At 45.6% G+C, this 20,144-nt stretch overlaps 1 protein-coding gene across 2 annotated transcripts in view; it reads left to right on the top strand.

Annotated features, from left to right (window-relative positions):
• GXYLT2 (glucoside xylosyltransferase 2) overlaps nucleotides 1–20,144 on the top strand; it is a 155,828-nt gene that overhangs the window by 73,910 nt on the left and 61,774 nt on the right. For both annotated transcript variants that reach the window (XM_080671933.1, XM_080671934.1), the window contains one exon: nucleotides 342–465. In XM_080671933.1, coding sequence (XP_080528059.1) covers nucleotides 342–465 — 124 coding nt within the window. The remainder of the gene's footprint in view (nucleotides 1–341; nucleotides 466–20,144) is intronic.

The raw sequence follows: 20,144 nt of genomic DNA, 5'->3' as shown, positions 1-20,144 counted from the left end.
GTATGTTTTCCCTTAAGCTGCCATAATTCTGTTGTTCCTATTTTGCTCCTTCACTGCAGAGGTAAGAATTAAGCACAAGAAAGAGGTTCATTTTGGGGCATGATTTTCTAAGTAGAAATCATGTCCCAACTACCAGTCCCTGGTCCATCTAGTGTCCATGGGCACATTTAAAACTCTGCTATCAACAGCCCCATGTCGCTTTGTGCTGTGCCTTGAAGTCAGCAGCACCTCTCCTCTATGTGCTTTTGGGGGGAGAGGGGACCAGTCCCTCTCCTTTGTTTCTCAGTGGACAAGACGGATTTGCTTTGCTTTAGCTGCTCCGATTGTTTCCTCTTTTCCAGAATAGCATGATTCCAACAGGGCTGGCTTGGGAGGACATGCTGTACCCTCTATACCAGAAGTACAAGAATGCCATCACGTGGGGAGACCAGGATTTATTAAATATTATTTTTTACTTCAATCCAGGTAAGTTGTTTTTCCAGAATGTCATTTGTATGCGAGTGTACCCACCTCAACCCATAGAAGCATTCCAGCCAGGTCTACTACTGAGAGTGCGAGCTGTGCCTTCGTCCCTTCCCCACCTGCTGGCTCAGGGCCCCTGGGATCTCTTGGAAGCAGGTCTTTGCGCTGCTGACACAAAGACCAAATGGTAAGACCTCCAACACTGGATCCATTTTTTGAGAATCTCTCTTAGATTTTGCCAGCACGATTCTTCTGAGAAGTACAGTCAAAATTAATGGGAGGCACTGAACTAAATGGAAACGGTATCTAGGCATGAGGCCTTCCTCGCCTGAACAACGTCTGGATTGAAGGGAATGGATTCTTGGGATCCTTAAAGGGAAGTGACTTATTCAAGGGTAAAGAGCGTGAATAAGGACTCAGGTTCCCAAGCCCCTTTTTGTTTTCATTTGGGGCGAAGGAAATTATTTTTATATTGTTATATCCATGATATGGTGGAGTTGAGAGAGGGAGAGAGACAAACATTTCTGGTCTGTGTTTTTATTTTGACACTTAAAACTAACAAAATTTCCTTTTAAAGACTTTGGCCTATGGTTGCAAATCACCCTGGACCCACCTGCTAGGTACCTTTATTTTCTTTAACAAAACCCTGGAATAAAACCTAATCTCCTATATCTTTGAATCAAAAAGGATCAAATGCAGGGGGTGGGGCAGAAGCAGGTGGATAGTTCTGGGAAAGATACCCAGTGCTCATTCAATAGACAAAGGGAAGATGTTACCATTCACTTGTGACATTTCAGTCCTTTGCACTCTGATAATCACAGGGATTTTCAAGTCCACACCTTCTGCTTTTTCTTGCTCAGCACATTTCATCTTTTTTTCTAGGTGTAGATGTGTTGGGTAAGATTCTCGACTGCAAATAAAAGGCCCCTGGAGTCCGTCTAAATGCAAAGGGCACTTTAAAAGAAAACCAAACTGCTGTCGCATGGAAACAGGGCAGACAGGCCAGCAGGCTCAGCCAGAACCTGAAGCAGCAAAGAGAAATGATGGGGAGCCAGGTTGGACTTTCTTCCACTCAGGCTGGTTTTTCCTCTTTTAAAACTCATTCTCTGCTCCTCAGACCTCAAAGCTAAGTACGGAGGTTTCAAACTCTAGGTCTACCTGCACGTAATGACTAACTAATCCCAATCTCAAAGGCCCAGGGAGAGATTTGTTGGTTCCAGTGCAGCCAGTTAGGCAAGCATGGTGCTTAGGGATAATGGCTGACCTTTATTATGTACTAATTGCCAGGTGTAGGTCTCAGCATTATCTCATTTAATCCTCACAACAACCCTGAGAATGTAAAGACAAAGCTAGTGACAGGTGACAGCTAACGAGCTCTGGAGCAGGGATGAGCCCAGGGCACTCAGCTCCAGCTCTTTGTATTTGGGAAGGAGTTTTTGGAGAGGGGAATCTGAGAGAGCTGGGCAGCTACCCCACAGTGGATCTCTCTGCTGCATTATTTCTGTCCTTTCAATATTGCATTTTCCTTTCTGCTGAGTGGCTAAAACTGTCTTCCATAATCCTAATCTGTTTGAATTCCCAAACTGAGGAATTTAAATAATCTGCAGAGTTGCCTCCCTAGATACCTTCTGAGCCTATTGCAGATTGTTCAAGGATGTGACTAGTAAGTAAACAATGCTCAAAGGGAGTCACAGCAACTTGTAATTAAGCCCCTTGTCTTTATTTTATCTTTTTCCTTTGTTTTATTTTTTCCCATTACCTTCTTGTCTTTTTTTTAGGCTGAAAACCAACTGAGTAAATGCCTTCCTCACTACCCCTCTTAGATCCGTTGAATACAAGAATAAAGTAAAGTTTCCTGGCTTTAGATTAGTATTAGGTAACTCCTTGATTTTTTTTTTTTTTTTTGTATGTGTTGCCTGCATTTAATCTGCTATTTTATACTTTATTCAAGAATTTTATTAAACATGAAGTCTTTGTCCCAGCCGGCGTAGCTCAGTGGTTGAGCACTGATCTATGAACCAGGAGGTCACAGTGGAATTCCTGCTGGGGTTTGGGCTCAACCCCCAGTTGGGGGCATTAAGGAGGCAGCCAATTGATGATTCTCATCATTGATATTTCTATCTCTCCCTCCCTCTTCCTTCCTCTCTGAAATGAATAAAAATATTTTTTAAACAAACAAACAAACATGAGGTCTTTGAACTGAAATCCAGTGCTTTGCATCACATTGAAAAGTTTTTCTTTGTTTATATTGGTTGTGAGCACTTTCTATAAATTTGAACAAACTACATTAAAAAAAAAAAGATTTTTTCACCTCTATCCCTGGCAAGGAGAGACAGAGAAAAGATTGGCCCTAACACAGGAGATAAATATGCTTATTATTATGGTTCTTTGGGTTGCCACAGGTGAAGCAATGCGTGCAAAATGGAACATATATCTAGATATCATTATTATAGACTAGAGGCCTGGTGCACGAAATTCATGCACGGGGTGTGTGTGTGTGTGTGTGTGTGTGTGTGTCCCTCAGCCCAGCCTGCACCCTCTCCAATCTGGGACCCCTTGAGGGATGTCTGACTTCCCCTTTAGGCCCGACTGGGATTGGGCCTAAACAGGTAGTCGGATATCACTCTCACAATCCAGCACTGCTGGCTCCCAACCGCTTGCCTGCCTTCCTGCTTGATTGCCCCTAACCACTTCTGCCTGCCAGCCTGATCACCCCCTAACCACTCCCCTGCCAGCCTGATCAACACCTAACTGCTCCCTGCCAGCCCAATTGCCCCTAACTGCCCTATCCTGCCGGCCTGGTTACCCCTAACTGCCCTCCACTGCAGGCTTGGTTGCCTCCAACTGCCTTCCCCTGCTGACCCGGTCACCCCTAACTGCCCTCCTCTGATGGCCTGGTTGCCCCTGACTGTCCTCCCCTGCAGGCCTGGTCACCCCCAACTGCCCTCCCCTGCTGGCCTGGTCACCCCTAACTGTCCTCCCTTGCCAGCCTGGTCCCCCCATAACTGCCCTCCCCTAATGGCCTGGTTGCCCCCAACTTCCCTCCCCTGCAGTCCTGGTCCCCCCCAACTTCCCTCCCCTGCAGTCCTGGTCCCCCCTAACTGCCCTCCCCTGCAGGCCTGGTCACCCCCAACTGCCCTCCTCTGCTGGCCATCTTGTGGTGGCCATCTTGTGTCCACATGGGGGTGGTCATCTTTGACCACATGGGGGCGGCCATCTTTGACCACATGGGGGTGGCCATCTTTGACCACATGGGGGCGGCCATTTTTGACCACATGGGGCGGCCATCTTGTGTGTTGGAGTGATGGTCAATTTGCATATCACCTCTTTATTATATAGGATATCCTGTAGTCCAGGGGTCCTCAAACTTTTTAAACAGGGGGCCAGTTCACTGTCCCTCAGACCATTGGAGGGCCGGACTATAGTTTTAAAAAAAAAACTATGAACAAATTCCTATGTGCACTGCGGGCCCGGGATGAGTCGGCTGCTAAGCAGGACAGGCAGCGGCACCCAGTGGGCCGGATAAATGTCCTCGGCGGGCCGCATGTGGCCCGCGGGCCGTAGTTTAAGGACCCCTGCTGTAGCCAATGATATCACTATTATAATGTGTTTAAAAGTCATTAGCTAAAAAGGGGTTTTAGAACTCTTGCTATAATTAGATGCAGGCCTGTGGGTGGGTGATTGCAGTGCTGGGTGACAGGCTGGTACAAGAGGAGACAGTTGAAGTCCATGGAGGGCACACAGGTAGGTCAGGCTACAGGTCATTTCCTGGCAGGTGAGCTAAGGAAGCTTCTTCAAGGGTTGGAAGACTGAGCTCACACCTTCACAGGTAAATTAGAGTTCAAGAGCAGAATCCCATAGAAAAGGTAAATTTGACAGGAATCAAAAGGAACTCTAAGTAGAAAGAAGTGCTTGGGTTAATGCCCCAAGGCTGCAAGGAAAATAAACTCCACTCAGGCAAGGGTGCAGGGGCAGACCAGGAGAAATGGATCAGATCATGCTGGTTGTCATGAGAACAAGCTCTGGAAGCTGCTAAGGGCCAAAGCTGATTTTTTCATCCCTGATGGTCTCTGTCATTTTGCTTCTCTCTCTGCCTCTCTGATTCTATTTTACCATTTAGAAAGTGTTAACGTAAAAACCATTGAAACCTGTAAAGAATTTTTGTGAGTTTATTTGAGCCAAACCTCAACAAATTGAGATAATGCTCCGGAGAAATGGTGGGTTACATTTGTATTGATACATTGCAATCAAAGGAAGGGACGTAGGTGGGTTACATGGAATCCATTGGTGATAGACTAGAGAGGTAGGAGAAAGCAAAGTGGGGAAATCCCTGGGATCGGATAAAAAGTAAAATGATGGACACATACTTAGGTGGGTGCAGGAACAATTAACATGATAACAATGAAGGAATTTGTGGTATCTGTCCTGGCGCCCACCACATTTGGTTGTGCCCCAGGGGCTCCAGAAAAAGGGAAGTTACAAGTTACTCAGACACTTCAAGGGTATGTTATCCTAGATGCAAAAAGACAGATAGGCTCAGTTAAGGTAAAGGTTGACCTTGTCAGTGAAGATACTGGCCTAGGACATAACTGCCCACCATAACTGCGTTTAGTTTAATTTCAGACCATCCTTTGTGGTTTAGGTCTCTGAGTCTGCAAGACCGCCATGCAGGCTTCCCCTGAACCTGTCAGGTTAGCATGTGGCCCCTTTCGTCCACACAAGCATTCTCTATTTGCACATGGCCCAAACCCTGAGGTTGTTTTGAACAATCTTACAAGCCCAAATCAATTATGCTGTTTTCTAATTCAAGATGAGAGAGAGAGAGAGAGAGAGAGAGAGAGAGAGAGAGAGATTGGCTGTCTCAGCCTGTGAATTGATTCCAACTTAACTTTGAATCAGTTCTTTTTCGATAAGGATACCACTCCTGATCTGGTCCTCAGGGGCCAAAGAAGCAAGGATATGTGGCATTTCTCTCTCTCTCAAACATGACCACCTAGGTCTGTCCCTGCTTTGAGGCAATTTTTGGAAAAATGGGTTGTGAGCAGATAAGGAAATGAAATTAGCCAAGTATAGATGACAAGGCAGGGCATCCAACCAGGATAGAAACAGTGGGGTTCTGCCCACAGGGAGAGAGAAGAGCTGAAGTGCCCCATGGGGTATATAGATTTTCTGTAAGTTCCATATGATAGTAGGACTAGGGGCCTGGTACACGAAATTTGTGCACTGGGGAGGGGTCCCTCAGCCCAGCCTGCCCCCTCTCACATATTGGGAGCCCTCAGAGGATGTCCTACTGATGGCTTAGGCCTAAGCTGCAGTCTGGCCTCCATTTGCAGGAGGCGAATGGGCTGATCAGGGGAAGGCACCAGCCCCATCACCCCGCTGCTGCAGCCACTGCTAGTCACCACAGCCACCAAGGTGTTTTCATCAACACGGAGTCCAGTCCCTTCACCATGAAAAAATAACAACTTTCTTTAGGCATTTTCAAGACGTGTCTTTCATAGGATATGACATTTCTTGCTTTATTTATTTATTTTTTATCCTCACCTGAGAATATGTTTTCATTGATTTTTGGAGTGTGTGGAAGAGAAAGGGAGAGACAGAGAGAAACATCAAAGTGAGAGGAACACTTTGATTGGTTGCCTCCTGCATGAGCCCTGACCTAAACAGGAGCCTGCAACCTAGGTACATGCCCTTGATCAGAATTGAACCCAGACCCTGCGGTTGGTAGGCCAAGGCTCTATCCACTGAGCCAAACTGGCTAGGGTAGGATATGACATTTCTTAGCCCTCCAGAAGCGGACCTTCATTTTTTTCTCCAGGAGTGGTGGAAAAACCCTAGATCACCTTTTTGGATTCTTATTACCCAAGTTACTAAGAATATTACCAATGGCATACAGGGAACTTAGCCAGTGAGCAGTCAGAAAAGGTGTTTCTTCTAGTTCACATGGATAGCTGGCTCTGCTCCTGCCCAGGCCTAAAGCCTCTCTCCTCTGTCGCTGGCTCCCTCTCCCTCCGACCACTGGCTCCCTCCGACCACTGGCTCCCTCTCCCTCTCCCTCTGACCGCTGGTTCCCTCTTTCTCTCCCTCCGACCACTGGCTCCCTCTGACCGCTGTCTCCCTCTCCCTTTCCCTCCGACTGCTGGCTCCCTCTCCCTCTCCCTTCCATTGCTGGCTCCCTCTCCTCTCCCTCCCATCACTGGCTCCCTCTGATGGCCGGCTCTGCCCCTGCCCAGGCCTAAAGCCTCTGGCCCAGGTTTTAGGCCTGGGCAGGGGCTCCCTTGGCTCCGATCGCAGGCTCGGCCCTGCCCAGGAGCCCCCTGGCTCAGGCCCTTTCCAGGCTGCTCAGGCCCAAACGGGGCCTACCTTGGAGTGACCTGGGTGCCGAGGATGTCCCTGAGACTGAGGCTGCTGGGTGCCTATGTATGCAAATTAACCACCATCTTTGTTGGGTTAATTTGCATAATCACTCTGATTGGCTGTGGGCGTAGCAGAGGTACGGTCAATTTACATGTTTGTCTATTATTAAGTAAGAAGTTAGGAGAGTTTACTGGGGCCACAGGGAGCAGAACACATAGTCACATGGAACATGTCTCTTCAGTGGCCTTGGTCATGGTCTGTTCTTATACTGCCAGTGATCACTTAGAGCTCTGCACTTGAGTGTACAGTCATAGTGTATACTCACTCCACCAAAAGCACCCAGCAGTTGGCAGTTATGAGTGTGTTGTTGAGGGGGAGGGGTTGACAGGCTCAATTATTTAGTATTAGCACTGTTTTGAGAAACTGGTAACAAATCATTGTTCTTGGAGTCTGGGAAGTTCATGAGCTCTGATATAAAACACAAGCATGAAGATTGTAGGGTCCTCATAAAAAGAGGCTGTGTCTACTTTGTCTTTCACAGCCTAAAGTTTAATGCCTTAAATAGAGTTGGTCTTTAGAATTGTTGGTTGGTTGAATGAATGGAATTAAGATAATGGAGTGAAAGAGGGAAGTAGATGGAAGAGAAAGACTACAGCAAGGAAAGTGAGAGGAAAGGAAAGTGGGGAGAGAAAGGAGAGTAAGAAAGGAGAAAGATACAGATGGTAGAGGAAGGTATACGGTTTCATTCACTCATTCCTTCAGCAGATTTCTTGAGCACCTGCTATGTGCCAGCCACGTAGTTAGGCACTAGGGATATGGCAGCAGACAGAATAGGCAAATTGTGTTTTCATAAAACCTACTTTTTATTTATTTTTTTTATTTTTTTATTTTTTAAATATATTTTTTTATTGATTTTTTACAGAGAGGAAGGGAGAGAGATAGAGAGTCAGAAACATCTATGAGAGAGAAAGATCAGCTGCCTCCTGCACACCTCCCACTGGGCATGTGCCCACAACCAAGGTACATGCCCTTGACCGGAATCGAACCCGGGACCTTTCAGTCCGCAGGCGGATGCTCTAGCCACTGAGCTAAACCGGTTAGGGCCATAAAACCTACTTTTTATTGGAAGAGGTAGACTTCCAAAGAATAACAACTAGTCATTCAAAATTACAAATTGTGATAAATGCTATGAAGGAAACAAATGCGGGATTGAAAAAGAGACTACCAATGCTGAAAGGAGAGGAGAACTTTAGATTGTGTGATCAGAAAGTAAACCTTATTTGAAGAATTAATTGCTCTTTTTTGGAACAAGGTGCATACTGGGAAATGGAAGAAGATTAGGCTGGTTAAGCAAAACGTATTAACAAAATGAAACAAACAAAACAGCCTCTGTTCTATTGATACAGTGTAGTAATTAAGCAGCAAGCTTTTTTGACTGTGAAGTTAAAATAATCAGGCAGAATCTATTCCATAACCTTAGAGACCCCAAGACTTTGAAATACTCAGAAGTGTAAGAGACAGTAAATTCATACAATACTTTGCAAGTAGTTAGGAGGCTCTGGAAATAAATTTAGACTCCTGAAAGGATCACAAAGGCATTTCAGAACCATAGATGATCAGTTAATGAAGTTAATGATGAGTTTCTTTTTATTTTATTTACAAGAGGCCCGGTGCATGAAATTCGTGCACTTGGCGGGGCAGGTGGGGGGGGGGGGGAGGGTGTCCCTCAGCCCAGCCTGCACCCTCTCCAGTCTGGGACACCTTGGGGGATGTCAGACTGCTGGTTTGGGATCGGGCCTAAAACGGCAGTTGGACATCCCTCTCACAATCCAGGACTGCTGGCTCCCAACCGCTCACTTGTCTATCTGCCTGATTGCCCCTAACTGCTTCTGCCTGCCAGCCTGATCACCCCTAACCACTCCCCTGCCAGCCTGATCAATGCCTAACTGCTCCCCTGCCGGCCCAATCACCCCCAACTGTTTTCCCCTGCCGGCCCGGTCGCCCCCAACTGCCCTTCCTTGCTAGCCCAGTCACCCCCAACTGCCCTCCCCTGCAGGCCTGATCACCCCAACTGTCCTTCCCTGCTGGCCTGATCGCCCACAACTACCCTCCCCTGCCAGTCAGCTTGTGGTGGCCATCTTGTGACCACATGGGGGTGGCCATCTTGTGTGAGGGTGTGATGGTCAATTTGCATATTACCTCTTTATTATATAGGACTAGAGGCCCAGCACATGAAATTCATGTGTGGGTATGGTCCCTAGGCCTGGCCTGTGATCAGGGCCACCTTTCCTGGCTGCTGGCAGCTGGCCCCACCCCCCACCACCACCCACCCTCAGTTCCCCATTTGCCATCAGGCGATCGGAGCCTGCCTGCTTGTGGGAGGGACCAGTAGGTGGTCAGTGTGCCTCATAATGACTGGTCAAGTGGTCGTTCTGGTCGTTCTGCTGTTCTTTCGATTTGCATATTACTCTTTTATATATAGACTAGAGGCCAGGTGCACGAAATTCGTGCACAAGTAGGGTCCCTAGGCCTGGACAGCCATCAGGGCCAATCTGTGAGGCAACTGGCTGGGCAATTGCCCCCCACCCCCCGCTGGCACCTGCCTTGGCTGGCCTGGGGTTTGCGGGCTGGGGGAAGCTCCTGCGTTGAGTGTCTGCCCTCTGGTGGTCAGTGTGTGTCATAGCAACCGTCATTCCGCTGTTCGGTCCACTGTTTGGTCCGCTGTTTGGTTGATTTGCATATTAGGCTTTTATTATATAGGATGTGCTCCATTCCTTCCACTTCCAGGGAAAGGGGCAAAGGAGGGTTGCTGAAAGTGATAAGGGAGGAAGCAGGGTGAACTTTTTTTGTGGGGGGAAGAGTTTCCCCCTGATGAGGGGCTTCAAAGGACAGCAGCCTACTTCTGCTACCCTCTGTCTGCAGAGACAGTTTCTGATTGGCATCTTGCAGGACAGAACAATTGCAGGTACAGGACTGGGAGCGCCTTTCTGCATGCAGCTCCCTGGAGAGTCTCTTCCGACCAAGGAAAGCTTTGTTCTAATCATTTATTCTGGAAACAGGGCTGCTGGGTGGTCTTGTTCAAGAGGGCAGAATGGAGGTGGGCAGGGCAGGGCAGGAGGAAGTATGGGGTAGAAGACTGGGGGGTAAGGGAGGGAGAGGGTGAAATCTGTGTGTTGGAGGCAGGGAGGGCTGCTGATACAGAAGGAGAGTTGGGGTCAGCATAGGAAGGTTTGGAGGTACTGGGGGAGTAAGAGGGACCAGCAGATGCCAGAACAGGGGAAAGGGTCTTCAGAATCAGGTGGGGGTCCGCGAGGGTGAGTATAGACTAAGTCAGGGGTGGGCAAACTTTTTTACTCGAGGGCCACAATGGATTCTTAAACTGGACCGGAGGGCCGGAACAAAAGCATGGATGGAGTGTTTGTGTGAACTAATATAAATTCAAAGTAAAGGAGTGGAGGGGAGAGCAAGAGAACCCTCCGCTCTTTCGGCTCTGCGGGTCGGATAGAACAGCCGAACAGGCCGGATCCGGCCTGTGGGCCGTAGTTTGCCCACGGCTGGACTAAGTCCCTTCCCCAGCCCCTGCCATCCCAGGTGGCTAGTGGGAGGGGTCCAGAGTGAGGTGCTGAGCCCCCTACACTTTGTGTCTGAGACTCCAGAACATGTGGCCAACATGCCCCGCCCCTGCCACCCTGCCAAAGTGCTGCCATTTGGAATGCATTTGCAGACACATAGAGTGTTTTTAAGTTAAAGCTTTTTAATTCACTCTGTTTCCCACTTGTCGTTTTTTATTGAAAAGGTGGATTCTTCTGGTGTGTGTTCCTTTGCGGGGGCAGCAGGGGTGTTCTCCATGGGCAGAGATCCAATGAGAGACAGAGACAAAAGGCCCAGCGAGACATGGGGAATGAATAAACAGGCTCAGAGAGCAAGGAACAGGGAGAGCGATGCACAGGCGAGACAGACACATGACACAGGGTGCTGTGGATGGGGATAGAGCTTCCTGGCCTGGTGAGTGGGCTCATTCGGTGGAGCAGCGGCTCTGTGGGCACGTTCACCCAGGGAGCAGCTCCCAGGCCCGGGGAAGTCGGCGAACTGAAAGCCCTGGATAATTGGAGCTAATTACATGTGTCCAAACAGCCTCAGCAGAGGCCACAGGCCGGCCACCCCTCCCCTGCCCTGTCCCCTGTGAGCTCACCCCAACAAAGGGGCTTTGCTGGCACAGCTGGGGCTGAGCACCTGGGGGAAGGGCGTGTAGGCAGAGAGCCCCAGGGACCCAGGGGTTGGGGTGAGCCCTCCACCTCCAGAGCGTGCCCCCCCCACCCCCCACGATTACACACTCCAGCATGCTGTGGCCCCTAGGATGGCAGATCACAATTGGGTTAGGAATTGGACCAGAATTTGGTCCAAGCTCCCCTTGGCCTTGTGCTGAGTGGGCCCTGGCAGCATAGGCCCCAGCATTTGGGTCCTTAGGTTTATATTATCTTGGCCTCCTGAGCATTCCTGTCTCTGAGGATTCGAGACAGAGCTCTCCTTATATCCTGCCACAGGGAGTGCCTGTCTGGAGCTGAGGCCACTGGATGAGGAAGGGACAGAGTCTGGTGCTTAGCTTTTGGTGATCAATTTGTCTCTGCCTGGATGCACCACAGGACCCCAAAAGAGTGCTTTTCTGAGCTTTCATTTGCACATCCATACCATGCATGCCTCCTCTGAGACGTGGAGTCCAAGGGGAAGGAGAAAGGTGGGAATTCCTCACGTGTGATGAGGCTTTACACTTTGAACTGCTAGCCTGAATCTGTGATCTAATTTTGTGGTTTTAGGAGCCTTTGGCGGGTTGGGTTAGAGTGGTGGTGGAGTAGGGTTTTATATTTCTACTAGAAGCCCAGCGCATGAAATTCGTGCGTGGGTACGGTGTGTAGGCCTGGCCTGTGATCAGGGCCATCTTCCCAGCTGCCTGCAGCCAGCCCTACCCCCCGCTGCCATGAGGTGATCAGAGCCTGCCAGCCAGGGAAAGGGACCAAGAGGTGGTCAGTGTGCCTTATAGTGACTGGTCCAGCGGATGTTCTTGTCATTCTGCCATTAGGGTCAATTTGCATATTACCCTTTTATTATATAGGATAGAGGCCTGGTGCACAGGTGGGGGCCAGCCAGCCTACCCTGATGGGGGCCCCGAATCAGGGTGGGGGTCCCCGCTGGGGGGGCGGGGCCAGCCAGGGCAAGGGGCCTTGGTCATTCTGGTCTCTGGTCGTTCCGCCGTTTTGGTTGTTGGGCTTTTATTATATAGGATTTTTACAATTACAGTTGACATATACTATTATATTAGTTTTAGGCATACAACATAGTGATTAGACATGTATATAACTTACAAACAGATTACCTAATAAGTCTAGTGCCCACTTGGCACCATACAGCATTATTACAATATAGTTGACTATATTCCTACATCCCAGTGACTATTTTATAACTGCAAATTTGTACTATTTACTCCCTTCACCTTTTCACCCAGGGCCCCCGCCCCCCAATACCCTTCCTTTCTGGCAGCCACCAGTTCGTTCTCTGTAATGAGGAGCTTCTTTATCTATGTAAAATGGAAAGGAAAAAGGCCAAGACACAGGGTTTGACTTGAAAAGATGTTTTAATATGAATTTTAGTAGTTTTGGCAGGGGTTTGGAAATTAAAATGATTCATTCTAGGGGAATGGATGTAGTGACAGGGACACAGGGTCCTGAGTACTGCTAGGCCTGACTCAGAAGTTAGGGACAGCTTACAGGAAGCAGGGCCAAGCCAATTCCAGGCCAGGTTCCACAGTGCACTGTGCTGTGGGAAGGTGAAGGAGTGCCAAGGGGAGCAAAGTCTTCCAAGGTTGTGCACACCAATAGCAGCAGTGGCAGCATCAGCAGCAGCAGCAGTGACTGGGATATTCACAATAAAGGTAGTAATAAAGAAAATGTAAGACAAGAAAATAGTTTAATATTTCACAGAGCCATTGTCTTAAAGTCTTTGTCTGGGACCATGTGCTGGGAGATGTGGGGATTCTTCCTAGTTGGCAACATTGGGAGCAGCTGCTTTGCCTGTCACCTGTATAATAACTTGCAAGATGTGGTCAGAGTTGAACCTCACAGTCAGGCAGACTGAGGGTTGATCCCACACAGGAATGGGCCAATAGCACTCAAGACCCAGTTACAACAGGAGGGACCACAAAATCCACACAAGGGACATCCCTCCAATATCCAACTCAGGAGATCAAGAAGACTGTGTCATTGGGCCCAATAACTCCACCTCAGGAAGACTGGAAGCCATAGCAATTCTATCTAATACATAGAAACAAACACAAAGGGAGAGCCAAAATGTGGAAATGAAGAAACAGGCCCCAATGAAAGAAACAGTGGAATTTCCAGAAAAAGAGCTAAAAGAAATGGAGGAAAGCAATTTTTCAGATATACAGTTCAAAGTAATGGTCATAAGGGTGCTCAAGGAACTTAATGAGGATTACGAGGAACTTAGTGGGAATGACAACAGCATGAAAAAAGAAATCGAAACCATGAATAAAAACCAGTCTGAATTGAAGAACATATCTGACATAAAGAATACACAAGAAGGAATTAAAAATAGGTTGGATGAAGCAGAGGATCAAATCAGAGATTTGGAAGAAAAGGTAGGAAAAAACACCCAATTAAAGCAGAAAAAAATAAAAAAGAATGAAAAAGCAGGATTGTTTAAGGGAACTTTGGGACAACATCTGCATCTTAGGAGTACCAGAAGGAGAAGAAATAGAGCAATAAATAGAGGACCTGCTTGATAAAATAATGACAGAAAACTTCCCTAAATAGGTGAAGGAAAATGTCACTTAGGGCCCTAGCTGGTTTTGCTCAGTGGATAGAGCATTGGTCTGTGGACTGAAGGGTCCTGGGTTTTGATTCTGGTCAAGGACACATGCCTGGGTTGTAGGCTCAATCCCCAGTAGGGGCCCTGCAGGAGGCAATTGATCAATAACTCTCATCATTGATGTTTCTATCTCTCTTTCTCTCTCCCTTCCTTTCTGAAATCAATAAAAATATATTTTGAAATGAAGATAACAACCTTTGGAAGCACATACAGTCCCAATTAAGAGGAACTCAAAGAGACTCATACCAAGACACATCATAGTGAAAATGGCAAAAATTAAATACAAAGAATATTAAAGGAAGCAAGAGAGAGACAGAAAGTTACCTAAAAGGAAGTTCATATTAAACTATCAGCTGACTTCTCAACAAAAAACTTCAGGCCAGAAGGGATTGGCATGAAGTACTCACAGTCATGTAAAACAAGGACCTGAATCCAAGACAACTCTATCCGGCAAGGCTATCATGTAAAATTGAAGGCGAGCCCTAGCTGGTTTGGCTCAGAGCATCAGCACACAGACTGGAGGGTCCCAGGTTTGATTCCAGTCAAGGGCATGTACCTAGGTTGCAGGCTCAGTCCCCAGCCCTGGTCAGGGAGCACGTGTGGATGCAACCAATTGATGTGTCTCTCTCACATCAATGTTTCTCTCTGTGTGCCTCTCCCCTTCCCTTCCACTCTAAAAAAAAAAAAAAAAAATCAAGGGAAATATATCCTCAGGTGAGGATTAATCAAAAAATAAAATAAAATAAAATAAAATCGAAGGTGAGGCCTGGCCGATGTAGCTCAGTGGTTGAGCATCAACCAATGAACCGGGAGGTCATGGTTCGATTCCCAGTCAGGGCACATGCCCGGGTTGTAGGCTTGATTCTCCCTCTCCCTTACTCTGTGAAGTTATAGCTGTTCCAATGGTTGAAATTTTAGGGGGAGAGAGCAAGGGGATCTCTCATACTGCCATTTCCCTGACATCATTCCTGTTTTTATCACATCTGCTATTTTTAATTTCCACCATTAATTCCCCCCCCCCTTTTTTTTTAGTGACAGTGCTCCTGCTTTTTCCCAGGAATTGCTCCTCCCCCATTGCATGCAGACTTAGAGCTCTGGCCACCCTGACTTCCACTCAGCCACTCAGTTCATCTCCAAGAACGGAGAGTAGCCAGGGCTGGTTCATTCTGGCAGCAGTGCTGTAAAACTCACATTTATTTTTCCCCACCTCTCATATACCAACAGCACTCCACTTCTTGCCCCAATTCAGCTTTAACTCTGATTTTATGAGCTACCTTTTTCAAAAGAATAAAACCTTTTTTTTTTTTTTTTTTTTTTGCTTCACAAGCTAGAATAAAAGTTGGTTACTTACAACCTAATATAGATTTGTATTCTTGAATATTTTAGGGTAAAGCAGTCTACTTATGTGACAACATTTCTACCATTTTCTTATGCCTTTGAAAAGATTGCATTTGCCCAGCAAATTTAATGGCTTATCTTTTCTAAACCACACTCTGATTTTAAATCTTTCATTCAATCAGGCTAATTTCTTCTCCTCAAATGCTCTTCCAAGCCTCTGTCTGATTGTCAAAATTCCATCCTTACTAAAGGTCTAAGTTTGAATGAAACTTTGCTGAAATGTCCTGTTTTTATAAACCAAGATAAAACATGTTTATTCTGATGATATGATATATTACCTCTCTTATAAAAATATACGTTTCTTGAGAGCAGGAATATCATCTTATTGTACATTTACATCAATGCCATGCATAAATTGGGTGAACCAATACTTGAGAATTGAATTCTGTCTGGATATAAAATTAATTCTGTCTGAAATCCAATTGCATATTTGACATTCAACATCTGGGGTTCTTAGCTGGTCTTAAACTCTATGAAAAAGATCTCTAAACCCCTAAACTTGTAAGCAAATATTTTTCATATATACCTAGTTGCATTTTTCCAAATATAGGGCCTAAAGCTTTCATTAGATTATCAGATCTGTTACCCATAAAAGGGTTAAGAATGGCGATTTGCATGTTTAGAAGGAGTTGTAGTAAAACATTTATCATCAGTGTACTGTGGGGGCTACTTTTTCTCCCACATTCTAAATTCTTGTAGGCTGGGCTAATAATCAAATTAACAAAGACAGATTAACAGGAGGAAACAAGGTTTTAATACATATGTATGGGGAACTTACATAAGCATGAAAATTCCAAAAACAGTGAGGTAACACTGGGTATATATTTTGGACAAAGAGAAACATGGGGTGGGGGTCGGGCTATTAGATTTCAGAAGTGAGAATGGCCAGTTCACAGGGAGTTGAGAAAGAGTGAAACATACGTGGCAGGGAAATCCTTGCTAGACTACTTGGAGAAAATGGGGCACACGCTATCTAGCTAACTGGCACATTCCCAAAGCCTTCCTGTTTACCACACTTAATTCACGTTAGGAAAGGCAAGCATCCTAAGATCTCCTTACTAAAACAGGTTTCTCTGTTGAGTCTGTCAGGCAGAAAAGAGGATGGGAGGTCAAAGGCTTTCTCTGAGTCTTGTTTCCTAATAAACAGCTTAAAGTTAATATTCCAGAAAGCTGCTTTAGAGTGGCAAAACTTTGGTTACCTTCAGTACTATGCGTCAGGAACTATGCTAGGTTCATTCAACTTATCTTGTTTTATCCTTCCAGCAACCTAAAGCAATACTTGTTGTTATAACAATGATAATAGTAATTATTACTGTTTACATTTATTGTGTGCATAATATTATACCATTAATGTAAGACATATTCAAACCTATGAACAATTTTTTCGTTTATTTGAGCCAAACTGTCGACAAATGCCAGGAAGCAGAATCTTAATAGATTGAGGACAATGGCAGTTTTGCATCGTATTTTATACATTACAATAAAAAGAAGAGACATAAGTGGGTTACATGAAATCCATTGGTGATAGATTAGGGAAGTGGGAGAAACCAAGCAGGAGGAGGGACCTCTGGGATTGGACCAAAAGTAAAATGATAGACACTTCTTTTACATAGGTGGGTATAGAATAGTTAACAGTCACAATTAACATGATAAAACAATGAAAAGGTTTATGGTCTCTGCCCTGGTTGTGCTCTGTGGGGCCTGGAAAGAGTGGGGTTACCCTGACATTCCAAAGGAATATTATCATAGATGCAAAAGACAACAGACAGGCTCAGTTCAGGTAAAGATTGACCTTTGTCAAGGAAGATACCGGCCTAAGATATGACTACCCACCATAAACTGCTTTTAGTTAAAAAATGTTTTAATTTGATACCATCCTTTGTGGTTACTTTAGGTCTCTGAGTTTGCAAGGCTGCCATGCAGGCCTTCCATGAACTTGTCAGGTTAGTATGTGGCCCCTTTTCATCCACAGTACCATATGTATATAAGTAGTGTTCCAGGTACTTATATATATGAATTCATTTAATACTCCCTCAAATTCTATTGGGCAAGTAATATTACCGATGATGAAACTGATGTCCAGATAAATTATGTAATTTGCTTGAGTTCATGCAACTAGTGGTAGAGTTCTGTATTCAAACCCAATAGGTTAACTCCAGAACTTGCTCATTAGCTACTCTGCTATTAGGTCACAGCTAACACATGGTAAATCTGGGATTCAAACTGGGATAATTTAGCTTCTCTGTTTTGCTTCCAAATTGAAGTCAAGGGCTTCAGTCATTTACCAAGGTTACAGAGCTAGGAGATGGTAGAAGCCCACTTTGAACATACATTTGTCTGATTCCAAATCCTTTCTATTTCATCTCTGTCTTAGAGTGTTTTCACTGGGCTCAGTCCTCTAAGGAGACTGTAAAGAAAGAAAATGTTTCATTTTATAGTGGAGTCCTACATTACTTGGGAAAGGGCACAATTTCTCAGCAGCTATCTTAAATTCCATGAAGGCAGGAACTGTACATATAGTAGGCACTCAATAAAAATCTATTGATTTAATCAGTGTGTTTACAGAAACAGAGATGGGTTCTAGGGCAACTAATTCAGCAAGGAACATTAGCAAGTGCTTAAGATGGACTGCAAATGCAATTCCCAGGAAGATATCATAAATAAGCAATGTAACTCATTGTGTCAATAAAGGAAGCAATCGGGCTGGAGTAAAGCGTGTTACAACAGCACTTTTAGATATTTTCACTCATTTAGTCCTTATACATCCCTCTGCACTAAAGTGCAGAAAAGTCATACAGCTAATACTAATCTAGATAATATGACTTCAGGATGAGCACTATGCTCTACCACTTTTGGATCAGATATGTGAAAGTGTGGAGGTGAATGCAAGTAAGAGAAACATAATGGTGGAATGGAGAACTCCAGAGAAAATAAAAATCTCATAGTGTGTTGCGAACAATGAGGAATTTAATAGAGAGTGCCTGGATGTTACTGTGGCCTAGCTTAAAGACTGAGCAGTATAAATGTTGCCAGTGAAAATGGATTCTTGCATTGTGCAAGAAAGGAATTTCAAAAGGCACCTACATGGGAGAAGTTTAAGCACAGTGGCAAGATTTATTGTGGCTGTGAGAAATGCTCACTTGTCTGAATTCAAATAACGGACTTGGAGACAGAAGTATGGTGAAAACAGGCACACATGGAGCAGCAATTACATGCTATTTATCCCTAAGGTGCAAGAGTCCCTCTGGTTCCTCATTGGCTGAGTACTATGGGGTTAACAGTTTTCCTCATATGTCACCTAGGTCTTAGTGTCTCCCATTGGGCCATTTTAAAAAATGGGCTGAGGCCTTTTCTAGTTGTTTCCCCTCCCTGTCTAGTTGAGGAGGGCGTGAGGTGTTTTCGTCCTGGGCACCTCTGGGGTTAACACCATGATGCTGGCTCATGTATACAGTTCTTTGTTCTTATATCCTCTTCCCTCCTCCCTACACTGTTTTCCCTGGGGAAATTCAGTAACCATTTCCATTAAAAGTTGATTTAAAAATATATATGTATTTTATTGATTTTTTACAGAGAGGATGGGAGAGGGATAGAGAGTTAGAAACATCGATGAGAGAGAAACATCGATCAGCTGCCTCCTGCACACCCCTTACTGGGGATGTGCCCGCAACCAAGGTACATGCCCCTGACTGGAATCAAACCTGGGACCCTTCAGTCTGCAGGCTGACGCTCTATCCACTGAGCCAAACCAGTCAGGGCAAAAGTTGATTTTGCTGGATATGAATCACAGAGGCCTATGTCCTACAAATTTCCTCCTCTTCTTTTTACATTAATTGATCATATCTTCATTAGCTGTTCTAAAACATGTTGGCTTTCTTAGTGGAAGGGAGAGGAAGAGAGAGTCTACACAGTTTCCTCCATTGCCATCTTCATAGCAGTTGGAGTGTGAGAAGCATGTCTCAGGGTCCCGTCCATTTCTCCTCCTGTTGGCCCATCATCCTTGTTCTGCTTACGCCTGTCTGACTGCCTGCCACATCACCTCAAGGATCTTGGCTCCGAATTCCTTCGTGGAAAAGGTGTAGTGTCACTTTTGAGACTACTTCATGCTGAGGAGGGACGAAGGTTTTCTTTCAGGGCCAACAGATCCTTGCTTTCTGTCAGAAGGATGATGAGACATGGGCACAGAAGGAGGTAACTAGAGGTGGTATTCCCTGAGTAGGAGTAGTGTTTGTAATCTGGTGGAGACAAACTGTCTTATAAAATTTCAAAAGTTAGAACAGCAAGAATTATAACAAATGGTCTGGTGAAAGGGAAAAATCATTTCAGTTTTAATAATTCCCTATTGGAATATAATTTTTTCCCTAAAATCACCCTTATTTTTATTAAAGAGCCAAATTAAGATGAATTTATCTATTGCATTAAGTCTAGTTTCAATTTGGCCTGATTGTTTGCATGAAAACGGTAAGAATAGCAATTGATTGCACAGGCTCTTATAAAATCTGCTTTGCTGGCATTTCATGATTGAGTCTCAATGAGCCCCTCAGGGCAGAGAAGCCAAGCCATCCAGCTGCCATCAGGCCTGCCTGTTAAAATACCTGCAGACGTGCGGGAATTCCTTACCAAGATCTGCACCTGAGGTGGCTTCCCTGAGGCCATGTGCTAGGCTTCAAGGCTCATTGCAATGGCCCTCCTACTTGTCTCGATGTAGCGTGCATGAGGGTGTGGGCAGGGATGCAGAAGCACCCTCGCTACTCCCATCCCTCTCTGACAGACACCACACCAGCGACTGCGGGTATGGGCCCAATGCTCTAGTGCCATCCATTTTCAGGGCCACCATGTGGCTAAGCAAGGCACCAGGCTTTCTCCAAGGCGCTCTTATTGGCTTCAAGTCTTCTGGTGACATCCAGAGTCCAGAAATGACTCTCTTACACATGACACTCCAGTCAAAGACTTGGTTAATAAAACCACCAATGGAAACTGGTCTTATTGAACTCATGCAAAGAAAGGTATTGCCATGATTCACTCATTAAGAATTGCCAAATTTTCTAGGG

The sequence above is a fragment of the Plecotus auritus genome (genome assembly GCF_963455305.1).
Source record: "Plecotus auritus genome assembly, chromosome: 6".
Lineage (NCBI taxonomy): Eukaryota > Metazoa > Chordata > Mammalia > Chiroptera > Vespertilionidae > Plecotus > Plecotus auritus.
The sequence above is the reverse complement of the archived record's forward strand: the minus strand, read 5'-3'. Positions and strand labels throughout refer to the sequence as shown.